We start from the raw sequence: 19,723 nt of genomic DNA on the forward strand, positions 1-19,723 counted from the left end.
AGAGACTAATAAGTGTGTCCTTCAGAAGGTGTCTGTGGAGGGAGCTAGTAAATGTAATGTGCTGTAGACTGCTACTGCTGTGAGATGGATGGCTGCTGGAGACACACAGGGCCAGGGGCCTGCATGCAATGGACCTCAACGAGCACACTGACATTGAGCAGAGAGAGCTGAGGCCCATGTCTGTCTGTCTGTCTCATGTCTTTACCACAACCAATTAGGAGGCAGAACATCACATGAGATAAATGTGTGACAGTCCTTTGTCTATAATACTCTAAACATGTTTCAAGTGCATGGCTGTTCAAAAAGTGAGTGAGTCAGTTAAAGAGAGAGAGGGTGGGGGGGTGTAAATCGCGGTAGAGGAGGAGGGGAGGAGAGGAGAGGAGTTGGTGGACATGCCGACAGACAGAGAACAGGGAAGCAATGTGTTGTGGTTGGAGAGTACAAGGGGAGGGGAAGAAAGTTGCAATCTGATCGCTGAGGGGCCAAAGAATGGGGCAGAGACAGAAAGAGGGAGAGAGAGGGGGAATAGAGAGGACAGGAGAGAGAAAGAGAGGGGAGGCACAGAGAGAACAGGAACAGACAGAGAAGGGAGAGACTGAAGATAAACGTGCTATGGATTGAACTCATATAGAGCACAAGACATGCTAACAGATTTAGTTGATACAGTAATCTATTTCATCTGGTCCATTCACTCAGTAAGTTAACCATTAGCCCAGTTGGCCACAACAGTTACAAGTGCTAGCTTACTTTACACTATTGGATGACCTGTTATCTATCTAGCTGCTCTGTGGAGCTCTGCTCTGTGTGCTCATTGAGAAACTTTGCTCCATTTGTGCTTTGTGTGTGTGTGTGTGTGTGTGTGTGTGTGTGTGTGTGTGTGTGTGTGTGTGTGTGTGTGTGTGTGTGTGTGTGTGTGTGTGTGTGTGTGTGTGTGTGTGTGTGTGTGTGTGTGTACAGCATCTAGTTTTTGCCATGACAGGTGCTGAGCTTATTTGTGCTGTTAGTCAGCTAATAATATGTGGCTTTCTGAAGAACTTTGCCATGTGAGAATCAGCTCAGAAGTAGTTGTGACAGATTCATGTTTGGTCGCTAGGTAGGATTAGCCCTCACATGTGTTATGAAGCATGGCTAATGCGTCACATCTTCAAATTAGTTCAAATTAGATTTTCTAAGTGTATGTCTTGGGCTTAGGGACAACTTCAGGGTGTAAGGATGTGACTTTTTCCTCAAGTGCTTTATGTATGGCTTTATGTCTAGTCTGCCACATCGGTTTGGCGAGAATACAATTTGAAGGTAATCTTGGATTGATATGTTCAGTTCTTTATGACTGCAGGCTGGACAGAACAGCTTGCAACCCTGGAGCTGATTGATGAGGTAGTCAGAGCTCTTGTGTTCCCCCATAATGCCCCAACTCAGTCTGGCCTGAGGTCAGGGGCCCCCTCAGCCCTATAAGACTCAGCTCTAGGACTCACTGCTGCCCCCTGCTGTTAACTACAGTTACTACGTGTGGGCTACACACTTGCTGATTGCATCTCTCTCTGTGTCTCTTTCTCTCTCTCTCGTTTTCCCTCTCTCTTACTGTCTGTCTCTATCTCTATCTCCCTCACCTTTCTCCCTCACTCCCAGCGCTGTCTCGTTTCCATCAGAACCCAGAGGCCCAGGTGGTGCCCCTTGGGGGTGCTTCCCGCTTTGAGTGCCAGATAGACGGAGTGCCCACGCCAAGGATAACCTGGGAGAGGGACCAGGAACCCATCCCCAGCCAGCCTAGGTGACACGCGCACACACACGCACATTCTCTTCTTTTTATTTATAATATGTTTATTATTTTCCAATAAAAAATCAATTAAAAAAGACAGCAATACAAACATTGACGTTCATTGTACTGTTGAATGGGATGGCCAATTTAGAGGACAAAACAAAACTTAACTCACACACACAAAATAAAACAAAATCCTATTAGGTGGTACATGTATAAGAAGATAGCATATAGTCATTACAAGCAGTGTAGTTCAGCCAAAAATAAACATTGAGTGGAGTACAGCACAGAGTAGCAGCAGATCAACCCAGTTATGAAGCGGGACTAGACCATTGATCCAGTATCGGCTGCCATATTTTGTAAAACAATGGACTTCTATTGGAGGTACTGTATCGTATCTTTTCCATATGTATTACATTCCCTAAATCCCGTAACCACATTTCAAAGGTAGGTACAGTCTCCAATTTCCAAAATTGCAATATGAGCCTTTTGGCTAATAGAGTACAAAGAGAGACAGCCTTCCCTTCCTGGTTATTCCCATCAACTGTAACCAAACACAGCGATCAATGGATCTGGGGCGAGAACTCTATCGAAGGCTTTAGAGAAGTAATCAAAAATGAGAGCCCAGTAAGCATGTAACTTAGGACATGTCCAAAATAAGTGGGTCGACGTCCCCTCATCCTGCTTGCACCTCTCACACAGTGGTGAGGTGTCCGGGAATATTTTATGCAGTTTAACCTTTGAGTAATGTAACCTGTGTATCACCTTAAACTGAACAGGGTTGTGTCTGGTATTCACTGAACTGTGGTTTATATTCCTGAGAGCTTCTACCCAGTCCTCATCTGAGATTTCTGAACCAAGTTCTTGTTCCCAAGCCCTTTTAATAGTGTCTGTGGATACCTCTATGTGGGCCTGTAGCAGATCATACAGTCTAGAGACTGACCCTTTTGAATGGGGTTTGACAAGGATCAGGCTGTCTAATGTAGGATTATTTGTCTTAATGCCATACTGTGGGATATGTGTCCTTAAGAAATTCCTGATTTGGAGGTATCTGAAAAAATGTGTTGTTGACATGTTAAACTTACCCTGTAATTGTTGAAATGAAGCTAACTGACCATCCATGTATAAATTACCAATTGTTGTGAGCCCCTTCTCCCTCCACTGTGAAAACACCACATCATCCAATGCAGGGTGGAAAGCATGATTCAGGCAAATCGGACTGTCAATGTATACAGTGGGTATGTTAAGAAAATGCCTAATCTGTTTCCAGATCCTAAGAGTATGACAAATGACTGGATTAGAGTCATAAGTGGCTTTTTTCACATATGATGGACTATTAACAAGTGCAGGGAGTGAGGAACGTTGACAGGAGGTCTGCTCAATCAAAAGCCATGAAGGCATATCATTCTGTCGCATCCCAGGTAAACTTTCCCTCCAGAAAGACACAATGTTCAGATTAGCAGCCCAATAATACAGTTTAAAGTGAGGAAGGCCAAAGCCCACCTCTATCTTGTACTTGCATAAATGCTTCTTTGAAATTTTGTCTGCCTTGTTATCCCATAAAAATGGAATTACTATTGAATACAGTTTCTTAAAATAGCTTTGTGGTATGAAATTGGGTCGACATTGGAAGAGGTAAAGAAACCTGGGTAGGACAACCATTTTAATAGCGTTTATAGGACCAACCAAGGAGATAGGCAGAGTTTTCCAAAAATCTATATTTTATTTAAGCTGATAAATGTTCATGTCCCAATTCGCTTTCAATAGCTGATCAAGGTCTCTTGTCACTACAATGCCAAGGCTTGTGAACTTGTCCATCACTGTTCTAAATGGGGTAGATTGCAGACACACGCACGTTCTCACACACACGCACATTCTCACGCACGCACGCACGCGCCCACACACACACACACACACACACACACACACACACACACACACACACACACACACACACACACACACACACACGGTGATGCACACCAGTAGAGCGTGGCAGTAAGTGATTGTCTGTTCTATTTGGTCCCAGTGCTGTCCTCTGAGAGAGCTCCAACCGGCCAGCAGAGACTGGATCTGTTCTAAGGTCCATGCTGCCACTGATCATGTGAGGGCTGTGCTCCCTCCACCATTCTACTTCATTGCATAATGGCAGTCAGGGAGTAACCTGAGAATTTGGTAGGAAGTTAAATGAAATGAGTACATGTTGGTCTTTTTCAGTAGTGCAGAGTTCAGAGATAAGGGATGGACACAGATCTGTTGGTTTCCTCTCTGTCTGTCAGCCAGAGGCTGAAGGTCAGGGCCACAAAGTTCAGCCTGGTCACTTTCTCTCTTCTGTTTGTTCTACTCCCCAAAACCCTCCTTCATCTCCCTTTCACATGGCTACAGGCTGAGGCCAGTCCAGTGCCTGGGAACTGATGTGCTTTGAATCGAATTGGGTAGAAAGATGCACATAATCTACTGCACATGACTCTGCTCCCTCCCTTCTCCTCCCTGGCCTTTCCTCTCTCCTCGCTCGCGCTCCCTTCGTCTCCCTCATGGGAGAGATTTGGCCCTTTTTAAATTAAGTTACACTTTTTTCCACCTGATCTGTCCTTACCAATCATAGAAAGACTGGCAGCTGTTTGTTAGTCATTTAGATGCATATCGCACACACTCGGCATGTGTGTACGCTCGGAGTGATCATGCGCTGAGTTGACGGCCTGTATATTTTTGCCCTTCAAAGGCCATGGCCCACATATGGCTGTTCACATGACTACTTGTTTAAATGTGTGTCTCATGTTGAGTGGCCAGGAAAGTGCAGCTTTTCTTCATTAGCATTAGCATGGGGGGGGGCAGGACCAGTGTGCTAACAACACTCTGTGCATTGACATCCAGGGCTGAACAGAGGAGAATCATGTAACGTTACTTATAGAAACCCCCGATTTAATGCCGTCTCGTCTGCCTGAAAACTCAAATGCACACTCTCACAGCCGAGCAGTGGCTACACACGCACACACACGCACACACTAGTCACCAGAAACGGTCCCACTCTCATGCTCATTTACCCAAGCACTTAACACTATTGACGTTTCTGCCTCAGCTCTGCTATTGGCTATACATTTGTGCCTTCCTGACATTATTAGAGGCATCTGGCTCAAAAACAGTCTATACCTTTGTGACCCATAGCCCAATGCCGAACCAAGCTGTACAGTGCTGTGATGTTGTTGTGTTGACACAAAGTGGTACTAATGGGCAGCAGTAGAGATGAGACCCAGACCAGAGACCAGTGTTGTGTACAGTCTCTCTGTCTGTCTGTCAGGGCATTACTAGTCCATCATCATAGAGTTAAAAGGCTGTGGAATAGGAGTTGAATAGTGGAAAGTCCAGGCCTCAGGCTTGGAGGAACCATCCGGGTGTGTGTGTGTGTGTGTGTGTGTGTGTGTGTGTGTGTGTGTGTGTGTGTGTGTGTGTGTGTGTGTGTGTGTGTGTGGAACCTGACCTGTCTTCCATGGCAGCAGAGGAGGGAGGGAGGGAGGGAGGGAGGGAGGGAGGGAGGGAGGGAGGGAGGGAGGGAGGGAGAGGAGCTGGTGGGTGAAAGAGAGATAAATATTGACAAGAGTCGGCACAACCAGCAGCCATGCTTCTAAATGCTGTTTTGCAATGCGCAATCTCTCTGACCTAGATTGAGAGCTCATTGTTCTCTTGTATCTATCAGTAAAGATTTCTAAATATTTCATTCTTTCTAGTCTCTTCTTTTTCTCCCCTGTTTACGTATTCTCTGTCATTAGGAATACAATGTATTTAGTGTCATTTCTTTCTTCTTCCTTTCTTTTGTCTACTTTTATTTTCGATTCCATATTGTTGGACGGCGTTATGCTAAATAGCTGTTAGATATAAGGAGAGTGTAGCCTAATGGCCGTCACTGGAGACCTACTCCTGTAGTTCTGTATGGTGGTAATGAGCGTGTACACAGTTGGAGATTACCAGTGAGTTATTATTATATCTCGCTAAGCACTAGTTCTCGCTCTCTCCCCCTTCCACACTCTCTCTCTCCCTCTCTCTCCTTCCCACCCTCTCTCCCTTTCCCTCCGTCCCTCTGTCTCCAGGTTCATCTCTCTCCCTAACGGTGTGCTCCAGATCTTGGGGGCGGTTAAGGAGGATGGGGGTGCGTACCGCTGTGTGGCCTCCAACTCTGCCCGGAAACGCTTCAGCCAGGATGCCGTCCTCACTGTCACTACAGGTATGTTATGCTCTCTCAATCTCTCTCGCTCTCGCTGATGACGTCTGGAGGCAAGTGATCCATTTGGATGTGCTTGGCCCCTCTGTCCGGGTGTGATCTTTAAATAGCCTATTTAGTGGATGGCTTCCTGCTTATATGTGTTTCCTGGAACTCTGCTGGAATGAGGGAGGTAAAGAGACAGAGGTGGCTCCAGACCTATGATCTCATGTCTGATATCAGCAGGCTGTAAGTAGTATTCACAGCCTCGCTCTGCTCTCCACACCCACGCCTCTTCCCTTCTGACAAAAGGTGCATTACTGATGGAGATCAATCCTGGCCTTCAATTGGTTCCGTCAAACTTTAGTGTCTGTGGAAGGTCTATGTCTAGATCTGCTTACATGTGAGCGTTAGCACACACACGCACCCACAGAAAGAGAGACAGAGAGAGACAGTCTGAGCATCAGAAACATATGAGTCTTAATACCTATTGGCCCTATTGGGCTTGTTGCCTGGACACAAGACTGAAGTGTGTGGAAATGTCTGCACCCTGTGGATCAGCTAGGGAAACAGAGATGAATCACCTCTCTGCACCCTGCAGCATGTCCACACACAGACACACACACACACAGAGAGACACGTACTATAAGGGCACAGGGCGAAACCCAGATGCAGACACGGGAGGCAGATGTTTTGAGTCTCTGATATTTATTATAATCCAAGGGGCAGGCAAGATAATGGTTGTGGACAGGCAAAAGATCATAACAAGGTCAGGGACCAGGAGGTACAGAGTGGCAGGCAGGCTCGAGGTCAGGGCAGGCAGGTTCAGAGTCAAGGCAGGCAAGGGTCAAAACCGGGAGGACTAGCAAAAGAGAGATAAGAGAAAAAAAAGCAGGTGCACGGAAAACCACACTGGTTGGCTTGACAAGACAAACTGGCAACAGACAAACAGGGAACACCGGAATAAATACCCAGGGACTAATGGGGAAAACGGGTGACACCTGGAGGTGGGCGGAGACAATCACAAAGACAGGTGAAACAGATCAGGGCGTGACACGCACATTCACAAATAGACATTGCATTATGTTGATGACTCAATACTCCTTGACACACTTACTGTATACCTTCTCTCTCTCCCACACACGCATGGATGTGTACACATACACCACACACTTTCACATACAACACATATTTCACACACGCACGCAGAAATGCCCACACACACACCACTCTCACAGTCACACAGACAGCCTGAGCAGGTGAAGGAATTACAGCATTCCTGTCTTTTTCACACCTCCCAATATCCAACAGGCTGTGTGAAGTGATGCTAGCTTACAGTAGCAGGTATTTGGTGTGACACAAAGCCGGGGTGGCAGCGTAGCCTAGTGGTTAGAGCGTTGGACTAGTAACTTCAAAGGTTGCAAGTTCAAATCCCCGAGCTGACAAGGTACATATCTGTTGTTCTGCCCCTGAACAAGGCAGTTAACCTAGGCTGTCATTGAAAATAAGAATTTGTTCTTAACTGACTTGCCTAGTTAAAAGGTAAAAAAAAAAGTCCTGCTCCCTTAGAAACCTCAAGGTCAGAGAAGAAAGCACTCCCAGACTTCTTGAGGTGTTATGTCAAATCTCGAGCCTTCATATTGGAAGAGGTTTAGGAATGGAATAGCTGAACACCAATGCCATCTTCCTGAAAGAATAATGCTGAGCACATCAACTCCACTCATTCAGTTGTACATTATGTCTATACCTTTATATACTGAACAAAAATATAAACGCATCATGCAACAATTTCAACGATTTTACTGAGTTACAGTTCACATCAGGAAATCAGTCAATTGAAAGAAATGTGTTAGGCTCTAATCTATGGGTTTTACATGACTGGGCAGCCACCTACTGGGCAGCCACCTACTGGGCAGCCACCTACTGGGCAGCCACCTACTGGGCAGCCACCTACTGGGCAGCCACCTACTGGGCAGCCACCTACTGGGGAGCCACCTACTGGGGAGCCACCTACTGGGGAGCCACCTACTGGGCAGCCACCTACTGGGCAGCCACCTACTGGGGAGCCACCTACTGGGGAGCCACCTACTGGGCAGCCACCTACTGGGCAGCCACCTACTGGGGAGCCACCTACTGGGCAGCCACCTACTGGGGAGCCACCTACTGGGGAGCCACCTACTGGGCAGCCACCTACTGGGCAGCCACCTACTGGGGAGCCACCTACTGGGGAGCCACCTACTGGGGAGCCACCTACTGGGCAGCCACCTTACTGGGCAGCCACCTACTGGGGAGCCACCTACTGGGCAGCCACCTACTGGGGAGCCACCTACTGGGCAGCCACCTACTGGGCAGCCACCTACTGGGCAGCCACCTACTGGGCAGCCACCTACTGGGGAGCCACCTACTGGGCAGCCACCTACTGGGGAGCCACCTACTGGGCAGCCACCTACTGGGGAGCCACCTACTGGGCAGCCACCTACTGGGGAGCCACCTACTGGGCAGCCACCTACTGGGCAGCCACCTACTGGGCAGCCACCTACTGGGCAGCCACCTACTGGGGAGCCACCTACTGGGCAGCCACCTACTGGGGAGCCACCTACTGGGCAGCCACCTACTGGGGCAGCACCTACTGGGGCAGCACCTACTGGGAGCCACCTACTGGGCAGCCACCTACTGGGCAGCCACCTACTGGGGAGCCACCTACTGGGCAGCCACCTACTGGGGAGCCACCTACTGGGCAGCCACCTACTGGGCAGCCACCTACTGGGGAGCCACCTACTGGGGAGCCACCTACTGGGCAGCCACCTACTGGGCAGCCACCTACTGGGGAGCCACCTACTGGGAGCCACCTACTGGGCAGCCACCTACTGGGCAGCCACCTACTGGGGAGCCACCTACTGGGGAGCCACCTACTGGGGAGCCACCTACTGGGGAGCCACCTACTGGGGAGCCACCTACTGGGCAGCCACCTACTGGGCAGCCACCTACTGGGGAGCCACCTACTGGGGAGCCACCTACTGGGGAGCCACCTACTGGGCAGCCACCTACTGGGCAGCCACCTACTGGGCAGCCACCTACTGGGCAGCCACCTACTGGGCAGCCACCTACTGGGGAGCCACCTACTGGGCAGCCACCTACTGGGCAGCCACCTACTGGGCAGCCACCTACTGGGCAGCCACCTACTGGGCAGCCACCTACTGGGGAGCCACCTACTGGGCAGCCACCTACTGGGGAGCCACCTACTGGGCAGCCACCTACTGGGCAGCCACCTACTGGGGAGCCACCTACTGGGGCATCCACCTACTGGGCAGCCACCTACTGGGGCAGCCACCTACTTGGGCAGCCACCTACTGGGCAGCCACCTACTGGGCAGCCACCTACTGGGCAGCCACCTACTGGGCAGCCACCTACTGGGCAGCCCACCTACTGGGCAGCCACCTACTGGGCAGCCACCTACTGGGCAGCCACCTACTGGGCAGCCACCTACTGGGCAGCCACCTACTGGGGAGCCACCTACTGGGCAGCCACCTACTGGGCAGCCACCTACTGGGCAGCCACCTACTGGGGCAGCCACCTACTGGCAGCCACCTACTGGGGCAGCCACCTACTGGCAGCCACCTACTGGGCAGCCACCTACTGGGCAGCCACCTACTGGGCAGCCACCTACTGGGCAGCCACCTACTGGGGAGCCACCTACTGGGCAGCCACCTACTGGGCAGCCACCTACTGGGGAGCCACCTACTGGGGAGCCACCTACTGGGCAGCCACCTACTGGGCAGCCACCTACTGGGCAGCCACCTACTGGGCAGCCACCTACTGGGGAGCCACCTACTGGGCAGCCACCTACTGGGCAGCCACCTACTGGGGAGCCACCTACTGGGAGCCACCTACTGGGCACCACCTACTGGGCAGCCACCTACTGGGCAGCCACCTACTGGGCAGCCACCTACTGGGCAGCCACCTACTGGGAGCCACCTACTGGGCAGCCACCTACTGGGCAGCCACCTACTGGGGCAGCCACCTACTGGGCAGCCACCTACTGGGGAGCCACCTACTGGGCAGCCACCTACTGGGGCCAGCACACCTACTGGGCAGCCACCTACTGGGCAGCCACCTACTGGGCAGCCACCTACTGGGCAGCCACCTACTGGGCAGCCACCTACTGGGCAGCCACCTACTGGGCAGCCACCTACTGGGCAGCCACCTACTGGGGAGCCACCTACTGGGCAGCCACCTACTGGGCAGCCACCTACTGGGCAGCCACCTACTGGGGAGCCACCTACTGGGCAGCCACCTACTGGGCAGCCACCTACTGGGGAGCCACCTACTGGGCAGCCACCTACTGGGCAGCCACCCTACTGGGCAGCCACCTACTGGGAGCCACTACTGGGCAGCCACCTACTGGGGAGCCACCTACTGGGCAGCCACCTACTGGGCAGCCACCTACTGGGCAGCCACCTACTGGGCAGCCACCTACTGGGGAGCCACCTACTGGGCAGCCACCTACTGGGCAGCCACCTACGGGGAGGCCACCTACTGGGCAGCCACCTACTGGGCAGCCACCTACTGGGGAGCCACCTACTGGGCAGCCACCTACTGGGAGCCACCTACTGGGGCAGCCACCTACTGGGCAGCCACCTACTGGGCAGCCACCTACTGGGCAGCCACCCTACTGGGGAGCCACCTACTGGGCAGCCACCTACTGGGCAGCCACCTACTGGGCAGCCACCTACTGGCAGCCCACCTACTGGGCAGCCACCTACTGGGAGCCACCTACTGGGCAGCCACCTACTGGGCAGCCCCCTACTGGGCAGCCACCTTTACTGGGGCAGCCACCTCTCTGGGCAGCCACCTACTGGGCTAGCCACCTACTGAGGAGCCAATCCTCCTGGGCAGCACCTACTGGGCAGGCCACCTACTGGGATCCACCTACTGGGGCAGGCCACCCTACTGGGCAGCCAACCTACTGGGCAGCCACCTACTGGGCAGCCACCCTCCTGGGCAGCCACCTACTGGGCAAGCCACCTACTGGGCAGCCACCTACTGGTGCAGCCACCCTACTGGGCAGCACCTACTGGGCAGGCCCACCTACTGGCGCAGCCACTTACTGGTCAGCCACCCTACTGGGGAGCCACATACTGGGGCAGCCACCTACTGGGCCGCCACCCTACTGGCAGGCCACCCCCCTACTGGGCAGCCCACCCTACTGGGCAGCCACCTACTGGGCAGCCACCTACTGGGCAGCCACCTACTGGGCAGCCACCACTACTGGGCAGCCCACCTACTGGGGAGCCACCCTTACTGGGCAGCCACCCTACTGGGAGCCACCTACTGGGCAGTCCACCTACTGGGCAGCCACCTACTGGGCAGCCACCTACTGCGGGCAGCCACCTACCGGGCAGCCACCTACTGGGAGCCACCTACTGGGGGGCACCTACTGGGCAGCCACCTACTGGGGAGCCACCTACTGGGCAGCCACCTACTGGGGAGCCACCTACTGGGGAGCCACCTACTGGGCAGCCACCTACTGGGGAGCCACCTACTGGGCAGCCACCTACTGGGCAGCCACCTACTGGGCAGCCACCTACTGGGGAGCCACCTACTGGGGAGCCACCTACTGGGCAGCCACCTACTGGGCAGCCACCTACTGGGCAGCCACCTACTGGGGAGCCACCTACTGGGGAGCCACCTACTGGGGAGCCACCTACTGGGCAGCCACCTACTGGGGAGCCACCTACTGGGCAGCCACCTACTGGGGAGCCACCTACTGGGCAGCCACCTACTGGGCAGCCACCTACTGGGGAGCCACCTACTGGGAGCCACCTACTGGCAGCCACCTACTGGGCAGCCACCCTACTGGGGAGCCACCTACTGGGGAGCCACCTACTGGGGAGCACCTACTGGGGAGCCACCTACTGGGCAGCCACCTACTGGGCAGCCACCTACTGGGGAGCCACCTACTGGGGAGCCACCTACTGGGCAGCCACCTACTGGGGAGCCACTACTGGGGAGCCACCTACTGGGCAGCCACCTACTGGGCAGCCACCTACTGGGGCAGCCACCTACTGGGCAGCCACCTACTGGGAGCCACCTACTGGGGCAGCCACCTACTGGGCAGCCACCTACTGGGCAGCCACCTACTGGGCAGCCACCTACTGGGGAGCCACCTACTGGGGAGCCACCTACTGGGCAGCCACCTACTGGGGAGCCACCTACTGGGCAGCCACCTACTGGGCAGCCACCTACTGGGCAGCCACCTACTGGGGAGCCACCTACTGGGCAGCCACCTACTGGGCAGCCACCTACTGGGGAGCCACCTACTGGGAGCCACCTACTGGGGAGCCAGGCCCAGCCGATCAGAATGAGTTTGTCCCCATAAAAGGGTTTATTACAGACAGAAATACTCCTCAGCACCCCCCCCCCCCCACCCCACCCCTCATCAGACGACCATGCGGGTGAAGAAGCCGGATGTGGAGGTCCTGGGCTTGCATGGTTACATGTGGTTTGCGGTTGTGAGGCAGGACATTCTTGCAGTCAGCATGCCAATTACACGCTCCCTCAAAAAATCTGTGGCATTGAGTTGTGTGACAAAACTCCACATTTTAAAGTGGTCTTTAATTGTCTACAGCACAAGGTGCACCTATGTAATGATCATGCTGTTTATCTTGGCAAAGGAGAAACGTTCACTAACAGGGATGTAAACAAAGTTGTGCACAAAATTTGAGAGAAATAAGCTATTTGTGCGTATGGAAAATATCAGGTATTTTCAGATCATGAAATATGGGACGAACGCTTTGCAATTACATTTTTGTTCAGTGTACTTTCTCTCTCTCATCCACACATACACATGCATGTGCGCATGCAAAGCACACACACACGCACACACACTCTGAGCACAGAACTTACACAAAACCCTATCAAGGCACATCCTGCAATCCTGGGAGAACTCGACTGGCCCATTTAAAACCTTAAGCCCTCATGCATAACCAAGTAGTGCTGTATGTATGCTCAATGATTAATTTATAATGTGCTTACAGTATCCCAGAAACCCTGGTGGAGCTCATTATCATAATGTAGGCTCTGAACAGAGAGACAGGCAGAGCAGGCCCCGGCCCAGGCAGTGTGATGGGCCTCCCTTCCTACTATAATTACCCCTAGAGCCACTCACACAGAGCCACTAAAAATAAGGGCCTCATCTGCTCTGCTAATGCACTCTTCTACTGCTCCAAGAAAATGATGGAGATTTATTTAGTCATATAGTTTGGCAGAATTACACCACCATGCTCTCAGAGTAAGGCCCTCACTGCCTCTCCTCCATTATCTGACTCCCCTCTCCCTCAGATGCCCTTGATCTCTCTCTCTCTCTCTGTCAATCCGTCTACAATAAGTGACTCCAAAGAAGTTTAGCATACATAATATAGAGCCTTCTGCTCCTCTCTTAAGCCCATTGGGGTAGCTAGCTAGCCTGGTTGTGCAGCATTCTTTCTGGTTTATCCAGGCTAGTAGCTAGCGCTGTCTCCTCCACTCCTCTTCCTGACAGAGCTGCTAGCTGTCCTAAACAGTGTTGCCAACGATTTTTCTGTGAGAATCTCTATTGGCTGCTTGATTTGTTGCTAGAAGTCGCTAGATGACATTTTGCATTGCCGCGTCTACGTCACAACACCAATTGGCCTTGCTGCGGCACAGCTGTGGTCCCCTACGTCGCGTTTTTGGCCCCTCTCCTGCTGCAAACCTTCTTCCCTTGTGCTTCTCTGGCTGTGTGTGCACCGTTGCTGTTATTTTTGTTACACAGACAGCTTCTCCCATTCTCGTTTGTGGCAGAATTATGATTTTTGTTACACAGACAGCTTCTCCCATTCTCGTTTGTGGGAAAAGTCACTAAATGCTATCAAAACCGTAGAAACTCCCAGTAGCAAAAACTCCCCAAAGGTAGCCTGAAAAGTTGCTGAATTTGTCGCTAACCTCTTTTACCAATATAAGTCACTGGCGGTGTCTGAAAACTTGATAAATATAGCAGCAAAGTCACTAAATTGGTAACACTGATCCTAACTAACCGAGAGGGCCTTTAATCACTGTGGGCCCAAGGGGAAACTAGACTGGTGTCAGGTGATCTTTCTTCCCCTTATTGAGAGCTGCTGTGATGTCATAGTGATGGACAGGACTGGACTGGTGGTGCTTTCAAGACAACTGGGAACTCGAGGAAACATGGTCAAATCATGACGTCAGTGATCTTCAGGTCGGAAAGTCCGAGTTCTAGAAAGATGCCAGAGTTTCCAGCTTGGAATTCTGAGTTGGATGACCATTCCCAGTTGTCTTGAGTTCCGTGTTCAGAGTTGTTACACTGAATCCTGACAAGGGCCCCAGCATTGTCTTACATCAGATAGCACCACAACCCTGCCTAAACTGAGTTCATTGGTAGGTAATTTGTGACATGCCGCGTTAGAATGACGGTGTCTGATATAAGACATTGAGGGTTAGAGTTGGTTGTAAGGCAGCTGTTGATTCCTGTGTCTGTGTTGTGTCTGTGTTGTGTCTGTGATGTGTCTGTGTGCCCAGGTCCTGGCCCTGCCCAAAGTGAGGTAGTGATTGTGGCACCTCCTCAGAATGCCACAGTGGTGCAGGGGCGTCCAGCAGTGATGGAGTGCATGGCCCAGGGGGGGCAGCCCAAACCCCTGGTGTCCTGGAGCAGACATGGTAAGACTCTCTCTCAATCCCTCCCGAGTGGTGCAGCGGTCTAAGGCATTGCATCTCAGTGCAAGAGGCCGATAGTCGACAAGTACCGTAAGGGAAAGTTGAAAAGAACTTTGAAGAGAGATGGTCCCTGGTTCGAATCCAGGCTGTATCACATACGGCCCTGATTGAGAGTCCCTTAGGGTGGTACAGAATTGGCCCAGGTTTGGCCGGGGTAGGCCGTCATTGTAAATAAGAATTTGTTCTTAACTGACTTGCCTAGTTAAATGAAAAAATAAACTCAATACCAATGTCACAATGAGAGCCTGGCCAATACTTTGGTACTAAGCTCCTGTGTTATTCCTGTAATATCATCTTCATTGTGTTTCATATTTCTACCTTTGCTGACAAAACTCCCATCATCACAGAGGTCTTACAGTGCCACCTAGTGGCTGGATATGCTCATTATACTATTCTGTGATTTGACGTTCAACTGCTGAGCTGCCTTGAAATGGCAGTGCCTAGTGTTGTGTGCATGAAACTACTGTTTTTAATTGCTTTAGTTTGGTCTTTTCTGGTATTTTTTTCTCTGAAATCACTTGTCTCTTCTCTGTTCCTTTCTGCTCTTTCTCCTGGACACAGACGGGAAGCCCATCGCCACCGACGTGGTTGTCCTGGAAACCAACCTGGTGATCCCCAACACGCGGCGTTACCATGCGGGGGTCTACGTCTGCCGTGCCAACAAACCCAAGACCCGCGAGTTTGTCATCGCTGCGGCTGAACTGCATGTGCCAGGTAAGAGGAAGAATATGTGAGTGTGAGAATGTGGTATAGATTGCGTGTTTGGCTTCGATCTTAGATCTCTGATTTGTATTTTTGGCTTCGTTCTTAGATCTCTGGTCCTCTAGTAAATTGTAATATATATGCTGCTGTGAAGGATTTTTTCCTAAGAAGGATGTTTCTCTATTTGCATTCTCCCAGCCCCACCAGTGATCCTCCAGCCCCCAGAGACGGTGTCTCTCTCTCGGGGAAACACAGCCAGGTTTGTGTGTAACAGCTCTGGGGAGCCTCCCCCGGCGCTGCACTGGCTGAAGAATGGCAAGCCGGTCAAGTCTAATGGACGGGTGAAGACCCAGAGCCCTGGGGTGCTGCTCATCAACCAGCTGGGCCTGGACGACGCAGGGTACTACCAGTGCATCGCCGACAACGCTCTGGGGACGGCCTGCGCCACAGCCAAGCTGTCTGTCATTGTGAGAGAGGGTCTACCCAGCCCGCCACACCAGCTCTCTGCCACGCCCCACTCCAGCACCACCGCCCTTCTCACCTGGGAACGGCCCGAACACAACAGTGACCAGATTATAGGCTTCTCTGTGCACTACCAGCCCACTTCAGGTGTGTGTGTGTGTGTGTGTGTGTGTGTGTGTGTGTGTGTGTGTGTGTGTGTGTGTGTGTGTGTGTGTGTGTGTGTGTGTGTGTGTGTGTGTGTGTGTGTGTGTGTGTGTGTGTGTGTGTGTGTGTGTGTGTGTGTGTGTGTGTTTGGCCTGTACGTACGACATCTATGCACAAGGATGCTAACTAGTTTCAAGTGTATAGGCATTAACATACATAGGTTCCTGGTTCCTTGATAGCATGGTAGAGAATGACACTGTCAGGCTGAGTGTGTCCTGTGCTCCTGGTAAAACACAGAGCTTGTATGGTCCACAGGCTCTGATCACATGGAATACCAGTTTGCTGTGAACAACGACACCACAGAGTACCATGTGAAGGAGCTACTGCCACACACAGCCTATACCTTCTACGTGGTGGCCTACTCCCCCATGGGAGCCAGCCGCCCGTCACGGCCCGTCACCGTGGAGATGCTGGAGGACGGTGAGTAGACCAAAGACCTCACTTCTCAAAGGAAAATAACAGAGACACAGTTAGATCTAATGCATCCATATGACAGCCTACATGAGTCATCATACACTTGAGAATAAAAAGAACGTATGACACGGTCAACTGTAATACAACCTATATTATACGTGAATTACGCACCTGAGTAGATTTTGTTGCCCGTCAATGTGATTCTACTTTGTTGCTAAGAGATAATGTAATGAATAAAGTGGTTTAGTAGCCTGTGGAATAGTATGGTTGATGTATGGATACTAAGAGTGTCCTGTACCTGATCTGACATGCTCTACTCCCCTGTGCCCCTCCAGAGTATATGATAGGCTACTTAAGTCACCTGACACTAGATCCAGGGTTAGCTGTACTGCAAACTATATGACACATTAATACTAAGAATGTCCTGCCATGCTCTACCCCACAGTACCCAGTGCCCCTCCACAGCTGTCCCTGCTCAGCACCTCTCCTACAGACATCAGAGTGATGTGGCTGCCCCTGTCCTCCCAGCACAGCAGAGGAGCTGTCACCCGCTACCGCATCGACTACTCCACACTGGAACAAGGCGAGCACATCGCCATCTACTGGCACGGAGGCCACAGTACTACACTGCTGCCCTGTGTTATTAGAACGCTGTCCGGTATTAGAACGTGGTGGTTTATGTTTCAGGAAGGCACAAAGCCTCAAATCAATGCATGATTTATGCAACCATAAAGCGTGTGCATCTAAAGTTAGGATTCCTGTAGTAGAGAATGATGTTAATTATGGCTGAATGTGTGCCTGTTTGTGTGGCTATGTGCGTGTGTTTGTGTATGCCCTGTTGGCATGTGTATCAGTATGCAACAGCAGAGAGACAGCCAGGCAGTTGCTGTTGGGGAGTGTGTCCTGAATGACTACAAAAGACTCTTAAACTCAGTCACACATTTTGGCTCTAAGAACAATTGTGGATTCTAAGTATTAAGTATTGAAGAGTGGCTTGGGGTATAAGCCCAAAGCATAAAGTGTTATTTGTTCTATCCATGGTATACAATGAGTCATCAGGTCTTGCATAATAAGATAATAGAAAATAATGAAGATGGGCTGCATCTTATGTATGTGTGTGTGTTTACTGCAGTGGACAACGTGTTTTCTGTGGAGGTGGGGGGGAATGAGACTCAGCTTACCTTGCGGGAGCTGCAGCCTAACCAGGCCTATCGACTGCGGATGGCGGCGGGAACGGGAGCAGGCTTTGGTGTGCCATCTGAGTGGGCTCAGCACCACACACCAGCCCACTTTAACCACAGCATGGGTGAGACCTCGCACCCTGCCTTCTCTCTCTCTCTATATATATATATACAAACACCCCTCTTACATAAGAACATAGCCCAACAAACCCCGAAACACTCTAAATAAAACACCCCCTGCCACGTCCTGACCAAAGTACAATAACAAATAACCCCTTTACTGGTCAGGACGTGACACTCCTCCCCAACTCACGGCTATATATATATATATATATATATATATATATATATATCACACAAACACATACACACCCTTCAACTTCAGCATCAATAGCCTACACTATGTGAAAGTATCCACCACAATAAGTGACCCGACCCGGTATGGTCCTTATTTATTTAACCTTTTATTTATCCAGGTAATCTCATTGAGATAAAATCTCTTTTTCAAGAGAGACCTCGTCCAACCAAGACAGCAGCAGGGGGGAACAAAGTTTCAGACACATCTCAGGCCTACTGTAATAACTTACAGACAGAAGCACACCATAAACAAATTATAGACGTAGACAAATAGATATCCAATAATATTATTATTATCCTTGTCCATAAGAGCAGCCTTCACGTTCCCATTCTTAACCTGTAACTAAGTATACTAGCACTGAAAAGAACACTGCAACCTTCCATTCATGCTGACTGTCCATGGCTGGGCAGTGTCATGTTGTGAATACACCTACACATTTGCATCAGCCATACAATTACTCTCCATTCAGGGGGAAGGCTGACTCTGTGCCTCTTACAATGTGTGTGTGTGTGTGTCTGAGGTTCTTGGTAAAGGCAGAAGATCCATTTCTAACAAATGGACAGAAATCTATTCAATCTTTTCTATACAGTGACTGAGCTCTCACAAATGCCCTTAATGCACAGAGGAAGAAAATCTGTTAATGCACAGAGGAAGAAAATCTGTTAATGCACAGAGGAAGAAAATCTGTTAATGCACAGAGGAAGAAAATCTGTTAATGCACAGAGGAAGAAAATCTGTTAATGCACAGAGGAAGAAAATCAGTTAATGCACAGAGGAAGAACATCTGTTAATGCACAGAGGAAGAACATCTGTTAATGCACAGAGGAAGAACATCTGTTAATGCACAGAGGAAGAAAATCTGTTAATGCACAGAGGAAGAAAATCAGTTAATGCACAGAGGAAGAACATCTGTTAATGCACAGAGGAAGAACATCTGTTAATGCACAGAGGAAGAAAATCTGTTAATGCACAGAGGAAGAAAATCTGTTAATGCACAGAGGAAGAAAATCTGTTAATGTACAGAGGAAGAAAATCTGTTAATGCACAGAGGAAGAACATCTGTTAATGCACAGAGGAAGAACATCTGTTAATGCACAGAGGAAGAACATCTGTTAATGCACAGAGGAAGAAAATCTGTTAATGCACAGAGGAAGAAAATCAGTTAATGCACAGAGGAAGAAAATCTGTTAATGCACAGAGGAAGAAAATCTGTTAATGCTCAGAGGAAGAAAATCTGTTAATGCACAGAGGAAGAAAATCTGTTAATGCACAGAGGAAGAAAATCTGTTAATGCACAGAGGAAGAAAATCTGTTAATGCACAGAAGAAGAAAATCTGTTAATGCACAGAAGAAAATCTGTTAATGCACAGAAGAAGAAAATCTGTTAATGCACAGAAGAACATTTCACTGAGTAGGACCTCATTGTCAGTTCATGTGAATTACAGGAAGCTGCTGAGGGGATGACGGCGTATAATAATGGCTGGAATAGATTGGAATGGTATTAAAACACATAGTAACAATGTGTTTAATGTTTGATACTGTTACGCTGGTTGTTTGAATGAGGAGACCAAGGTGCAGCGTGGTAGGCGTATATAATTTCCTTTAATAATGAACACCAACAAAACAAGAAAATGCAAAACCAAACGTAACGTTCTGCAGGGCTAGACAGCACAATGCAAAAACAACAGCCCACAATCTCA

General features: G+C 50.4%; 1 protein-coding gene across 4 annotated transcripts in view; it reads left to right on the forward strand.

Moving 5' to 3' along the window:
- igdcc4 (immunoglobulin superfamily, DCC subclass, member 4) overlaps positions 1-19,723 on the forward strand; it is a 67,109-nt gene that overhangs the window by 32,293 nt on the left and 15,093 nt on the right. For all 4 annotated transcript variants that reach the window (XR_003870477.1, XM_029721695.1, XM_029721693.1 and 1 more), the window contains exons 3-10: positions 1,627-1,768; positions 5,842-5,975; positions 14,508-14,645; positions 15,264-15,416; positions 15,603-16,013; positions 16,326-16,490; positions 16,930-17,067; positions 17,617-17,790. Coding sequence is in view for 3 of the 4 variants with exons in the window: in XM_029721695.1 (XP_029577555.1) it covers positions 1,627-1,768; positions 5,842-5,975; positions 14,508-14,645; positions 15,264-15,416; positions 15,603-16,013; positions 16,326-16,490; positions 16,930-17,067; positions 17,617-17,790 (1,455 nt within the window). In the remaining variant the exon portion in view is untranslated. The remainder of the gene's footprint in view (positions 1-1,626; positions 1,769-5,841; positions 5,976-14,507; positions 14,646-15,263; positions 15,417-15,602; positions 16,014-16,325; positions 16,491-16,929; positions 17,068-17,616; positions 17,791-19,723) is intronic.

This window comes from Salmo trutta, chromosome 29 (genome assembly GCF_901001165.1).
Source record: "Salmo trutta chromosome 29, fSalTru1.1, whole genome shotgun sequence".
In the NCBI taxonomy this organism is placed as follows: domain Eukaryota; kingdom Metazoa; phylum Chordata; class Actinopteri; order Salmoniformes; family Salmonidae; genus Salmo; species Salmo trutta.